Source organism: Pseudopodoces humilis, chromosome 10, assembly GCF_049639895.1.
Source record: "Pseudopodoces humilis isolate 2021_Gansu_Grassland_sample_001 chromosome 10, ASM4963989v1, whole genome shotgun sequence".
Taxonomy (NCBI): Eukaryota; Metazoa; Chordata; class Aves; order Passeriformes; family Paridae; genus Pseudopodoces; species Pseudopodoces humilis.
The window spans coordinates 1,790,574-1,796,678 of NC_142209.1; the positions used below are offsets into that span (position 1 = coordinate 1,790,574).

Genomic DNA, 6,105 nt, shown 5'->3' on the forward strand with positions numbered 1-6,105 from the left:
CCTTAATTATATCTGACTTCTGTTTTTAGGTAAGCCCAAAAAGCCATCAGCAGGAAGAGCTGGAGCCACCAGCGCTGGTGTTCCTTGCATACCATACAACCCCCTGCAGCTTCTCTCTCCTTGTGTTTTTTTTACAGCATTGGAGTGGATGGATTTGGTCAGAGCGCGGCGGTTCCCGGGCGCCCGGCGACCGCGTACGGCTACCGGCCAGACGAGCCCTTCTACTACAGCTACGGAGCGCGGTGAGCCCGGGCAGCAGCTCCTCTGCCCTGCTAGTGCATGACTGTACCACCATGGCTCCACACTCTGTATCCTTTGGCATGTGTAGCTCCACAGAAATTTAGCCTTTCTGGGTCCGGTGTGTTAGTGACAGTGGTTACTCTTTGGTTGCTCTTTGTTGTTGTTATTTTTTGTACAGTAACTGTGACTCGAAAGCAGGAATTGGAAATTACTGGACTGGAAAGTGTCACATTATGTATATTAAGCTACTAATTTAATTTCTATTAAATATAAAAACCTGTGTGGTCAGCAGTGGTGAATGTGTTTCTAACCCATGTTTTGTGTGTTTTACAAGGCACTTAAGAAGAGTGCTCCATGTGCAGTGTGTTTAACGTGGACTGTTTCCCTCTCCCACTTCAGTCACAGAACAGCACTAAGCCCCAGCATCTCCTGGCACTGCCCTGACACATAGTTTGGACCAAAGTCCTGTCCTGGGTCTGAACACTTTAATAATGGAAAGATGGCACAGATTCACTCCTCTGGAGCTTCAGACATTTACAGTCTATTTTAAATGCTTGAAAACACTTAAAATTAGAAACATCACAACAGAATGCCTTTGCCCTAAAGTTTAATGTTTAAACAGTTCTGTGGGTTGAGAGGAGACAGCCACATCCATCCTGAGGCCAGCAAGAGCAAGAAACAATGTACTTTGGTTCAGAATCCAGAGCTTTTATCCCAGCTTCCCTATCTGGAAGCACAAATCCATCCAGTCCTGCTCGTTTTGGGGTTTAAGCTGGGTCTAAGCAGGGATCAGTGAGCAGCAGGGTCAGGCCAGGACCCCTTCACGTTGGACTCGCCATGTGGTGATTGTTTTATGTCTTGTTTTGAAACAACCTGCAAACAGAATTGGGGCTAAAGCTGTTCTTCAGCTGTGCATGCCCACTGTAACAGACAGAAGAAAGGGATGATAATGCCCTCTCTGCCACAGCTACCAAGGCAGCAGTTCAAATTTTCACTTTTTAAAAGAAAAGTTACCTCTACCTCATCTTTTTTCTTTTGTTTAATGCCTGTTGATTCACAGATTTGTTCTTCTCTTCCTTCCTCCCTCCTATATGGCTTAAACACAAAGTTGACTTGCATCAGGAGCTGATCCTACAAAACCAGTCACCAGTAATTCCTTAAGACTGGGGCCTGTGCTGGGAAGGTGATCTTCAAAGGCATGGGATTGTTTGGGGAATCTGACAAACTCTTAGTCTTATACTTCAGAAATACCTTTGAAATAAAAATTGTTTTGAAACCCTGTGTTGTCTTTACAAAGTGTGCAAGTACTTTTATAAGCACCGTTACTCCCTGTGTTTCAAGCTGCATGACTGGAAAAGAGTCTAAAATTAGCCATGGTATTTCATACCAGTTTTTTCAGCCTTCTCCCTGTGCTGGCTTCTTGCTCAGGGCTTCACTCACTGAAGGTAAGTGGAAGAAAGCATTGCCAAGATTAAGCAGATTGTTTAAATTATTTTCTCTACAATTTTTAACTAATTCTTACACAATTTCTTAGAACAGGTAAGATCTCACTAGGAAACATGGCAGAAAACTTGAACTACACTAACAGGTTTCCAGTGTTGTACCTTTCTAAATTCTTTCCTTTGTTCTGAGCCCACACTGGATTTGCCCAGAGGTTGTGCCACATTTAGTAAAAATCATTCAGATATTTTTATAGTTAGAGCTGTGAGAGAAATTCCCCAAACTGCACAGTCAGGCTTTTCTTCTAAGACTGGCACTCGCTCGTCAGGCTTTTCCAGAAATTAGTGTGAAGTTATTTAAAGCAGTTGCCCTTCTCATGGAATGTGTTTTGGGGGAAAAACAAGACGAAGTGGGTCCTTGGAGTATATGCAAACTATCAATGAAACTGAAGGAGCCTTTAATTGGAAGCTTCAGGTTAACGAGGAGCTGCAGTGGAGCTCCAGTGAAGGGCGGGTGTCTGTAATTGTAATACAGTTGTGACCATGCTGAGAATAAATGGCAGTGGAAAAATCTCTGGCTGCATTTTTAGTATTCAGTGTTAGGAGTTTATGGGAAAATAATAAAAGATCAAGTATTTGTAGCTTTGCCTGGCAGCAGCTAAGAGAAGAACATCATTTATCTGCAAACAGAGCTTGGTAAAAATTACTCAGCACTTAGTAGCCTGAGGACAGAGCCTGCTCGCCAAGATGAAAACCAGCTGTGCCACTGCACTTCCAAGGCAGGAGAGAGGCTGATTTTCCCTTTAATTACAGTTCCTGAGCCAGAAAGGGGGAAAAAAGATGGGAGCACATAGACTTTTCAATCTATATCACATTTCCTGAGGGTGTCAGAGGAAGACGGGAGAGTCTGAGCTGTTTAATTATCTGTATTTTATGGATTCAGTCCCTGGGTACTGCATCCTGCACAAAACAGGGCAAGGAGAGATCTGATTTCTTTTAGCAACTTCTGCAACTTTTGTCCTCTTTTTCCTGGTTTCTCCCCCTGGCTTTGTAGAGCTCCTCTTTTCTTTCCCTACAGCAGCAATCCTGAACCATCCTAGGAGTATCCTCTTTCCCAGCCTGCTGCTAATTAATTAATGAGTTTGGTTAGGCAAGTGTTTTAGATATAATTAGGCTGTAAAGTTAATAGCACAATGAAATAAGCAATGGCTGAGAAACTCCTACGTCTGGTAGCTATTAGGCTTTGTGCAGATGGACAGGCTCATTTCTAGGAGCAATCTGCTCCGTGCAGCTGCCTGAGATCTTGTGTTAAATTATTATTTGTACTATCACCAGTGTTTAGGAGCTTTCCAGGGCAACAGGGTGTGGGAAAGCAAAAGTAAACAAGTATTCTCCTCCCTGAGAGCTCATGAAGGACCCGATTCAAGGTCTTTGAAATATCCAGGGGGTTGTGGAGCTGTCTGCTAAGAGTTTAACATGTGCATTTCATTCTGAAATCAGACTGCCGTGATTCTGTTTAATTTGATCCACTCTGGATTAAATGAAACAGGAACAAGATGTATCTTCCTCTGGTATAAGCAGGACAAGCTCTGTTTAGATACAAGAGATTCTGGGCCCCTCTGGCAGGTTCTTTGAAGGAATTCCTGTAGTGCAGCACTGGTGAGCTCAGCTGGCCACTCACCACAGCCAGAGGCTGACGATGGTGACAAGCTCCATTCCTTCTGTGACCATCCTCAAAAACCATGAAATGCACAAAGCTGACTTCCTGGTGCAATTCACATCACCCTTGAAGCTCTTGTGATCCTCTCATTTTTTCCTTCAGGTTAAGGTTTTGGGGTTTTCTTCTGAAAGAGCTCTGAGGTGCCAAGAGAAGTGTCGGAGCTGCACAGACAGGAGGAGTGCACTCCCCTGCATGTATTTCATACTCACAAGGTGGTTTTTGCAGGTAGTTGTTCTGGATGCCCACTTGAATATAAACATGGACTTTCCCAGAGCTGGAAAAAATATGCTGGGATCCTTGCCCCCTTAAAAAAAAAAAGAGAAACCCACTTCTGTTTAGTAAGAAATTGAGAAATATCTTTGGAAGCAAAGAGCTACTGTGCTGTAGCTTTAGACCTTTGAAGTGAGTTTTGCTCCATCCCCCTCTACAGCTTTCTGTCCCTCCACTGTGCCGATCTTTTCTTGCCCAAATGACTTAAAGAACCAGTTCCAGTCCTAATGAGGCATTTTCTAGGAGCTCTGTAATCCTGCTGGTTCCATCTCTTCCCTCAAAAGACAGGGAGAGGGGTTCACACCTCGCTGATCAGGTCCTGGGTTGTTCTCTGGAGGAGCCCACGTTGGCTGTGCTTGGGAAAGGCAAAGGGTGAAGTTTGGGGGCTGAAGCCCAGCTGGGGTTTTTGTGCAGCACCTGGTGACAGGGCCCTGAGCAGGGCACACCCCTCAGTGCCACTTTAGCCTGTGTGCAACAACGGAATCAGTCAGGAAAAGCAGGTAAAGGTTAGGAATGCTGCTCCAGAAACAGCCCAGCAAAGGAAACACACCAGAAATGGTACAGAACAGCCAGAGTTTGCTTTTTCTTCCTGACAGCCACATGAATCACACCACAGCCTGAAGCTGGAGCCAAGGGCTGTGAGTAGAAATCAGTTGTTGCTTATTAAGAAGTTTTTATCTTTACCTCCAGTTGTTCACATCTTCTGACCTTCTGCCTTTGCCCTGCCACAAACACACACAGGACATACAAAACCACTCTCGGCCCCCTGAATAAACTGGTGACTTATGTTCACAGTTCCCCTTAGTTTGCACTTTGGGGCCAGGATCTTTTTGGATGTCTGTCCCATCTGGGCCAAAGACTGGATCTTTCCTGCCTTTGACAGATAGAGGTGGTGTACCTGAACTTTATTTCGTTTCTGTTCCTGTGTGCATTATGTCACCCTGTAATACTACATATGTCACACTATTTATGACCCACTTTTCTTTCCTGCACCCTGCTCCTCCCATCATATTTCTTCTTTTTTAAAAAAGCCCCAGATCATCCATCTCCCAGCACATCCTGCCAGAGGAGCAGACTCCTCCTAGCACTGTCCTCATGTTAACCCTGCTGTGCCACCTTACAGCCCTCCCCGTGCACAGTCACAGGAGAAATCCCCTCTCCTTGCTCGCCTGAGCAGCTGGTGAGGCTCAGCTGAGCGGATCTGAGGGAATCCCTTTTGCAATCCAGGGAGCAGAGCTTTAGCTGTGCTGAACGGGGCTCTGCCACTGATGAGCCACTGTCCAGCAGACCTGTGTGGGATCACCCGTGCTGTCCAAGCACTGGAAGGCTTCCCTAGAAATGGAGGGGGCAAAGTGTATTGCTAAAGAACACACTCTACACGCTTCGTGCTGGATTTGGCAACACAAAACTCAGCGCAGCTTAAACTCGTGGGGCTGAGCTAGTGAAGAAAGCCAAGGCGCTTGCACAGCTCAGACCACCTGTGTTAAACACTCTGCCCTGGCCATTAAAGCTGAGTCTAGACGAGGCCACGGGCCTGGGCTGTGCTGCTGTTCAGAGGCACTGAGCAAACCACATCCTCACGTCCTGGCGCTGCAGGAAACTGGAATAACACCGGCGATATGAAAATAGCGTGTGAAAAGCCCAGACCTCCCACCGCTCTGGAGCCGTTCCTTTCAACCTTCGCTCCGCCGTCCAAAACACTCACGTGAAATCTCCCCCTGGAGTCGCTTTACGCTGCAGCATGGAGAGCAATTAGTTTTAATGGCATTAAATGGATCCCCTCATGCAGGAGCGCCAGACCACCTGCCTCGCTCGCACCCTCCGGCCCGGCCTGTGGGCAGGCCTGAGCAGGGCATGGGGAGGGCAAGGATATTTAAAAATGGCTTTTAAAAAGGGCATTGTGTGGCAGCAGCGTGTCTGAAGAAGGGCAACGAGGGTCTACAAAACATCCTGTGAGGAGTGGCTGTGGGAGCTGGGGGTGTGGAGGCTGGAGAAGAAGAGGCTCAGGGAGCTCATGGCTATCTGCAAACACCTGACAGGAGGCTGCAGCCAGCTGGGCTCGGTCTCTTCTGCTGGGAGGACAAGAGGAAACGGCCCAGCTGAGACAGGGGAGATGCAGATATTAGGGAAAAATAAATAAATTCACTGTCAGGGTGGTCAGACATTGGGACAGGCTGCCCAGGGAGGTGCTGGAGTCACCATTGCCGGCGGTGTTCAGGAGGGTCTGGACCTGGCGCTGGGTGATGCGCTTGAGCGGTTCCAGCGGCAGTGCCGGCTGCACCACTGCACTGGGTGGCTGTAAAGGTTTCCTCCAGCCATGAGGATTCCCTGATCCCGAGGGAGACTCGCCCTCACCCAAGATGGCGGCCGGGGAGACTCGCCCTCACCCAAGATGGCGGCCGGGGAGACTCGCCCTCACCCAAGATGGCGGCCGGG

The 6,105-nt window shown here is 47.5% G+C and overlaps 1 protein-coding gene across 2 annotated transcripts in view; it reads left to right on the plus strand.

The window, feature by feature from the left end:
• KIFAP3 (kinesin associated protein 3) overlaps nt 1-1,521 on the plus strand; it is a 67,791-nt gene extending 66,270 nt beyond the window's left edge. For both annotated transcript variants that reach the window (XM_014257615.2, XM_005528671.3), the window contains exon 20: nt 138-1,521. In XM_014257615.2, coding sequence (XP_014113090.1) covers nt 138-246 — 109 coding nt within the window. In that variant the 3' untranslated portion in view covers nt 247-1,521. The remainder of the gene's footprint in view (nt 1-137) is intronic.
• The last annotated feature ends 4,584 nt before the right edge of the window (nt 1,522-6,105 follow it).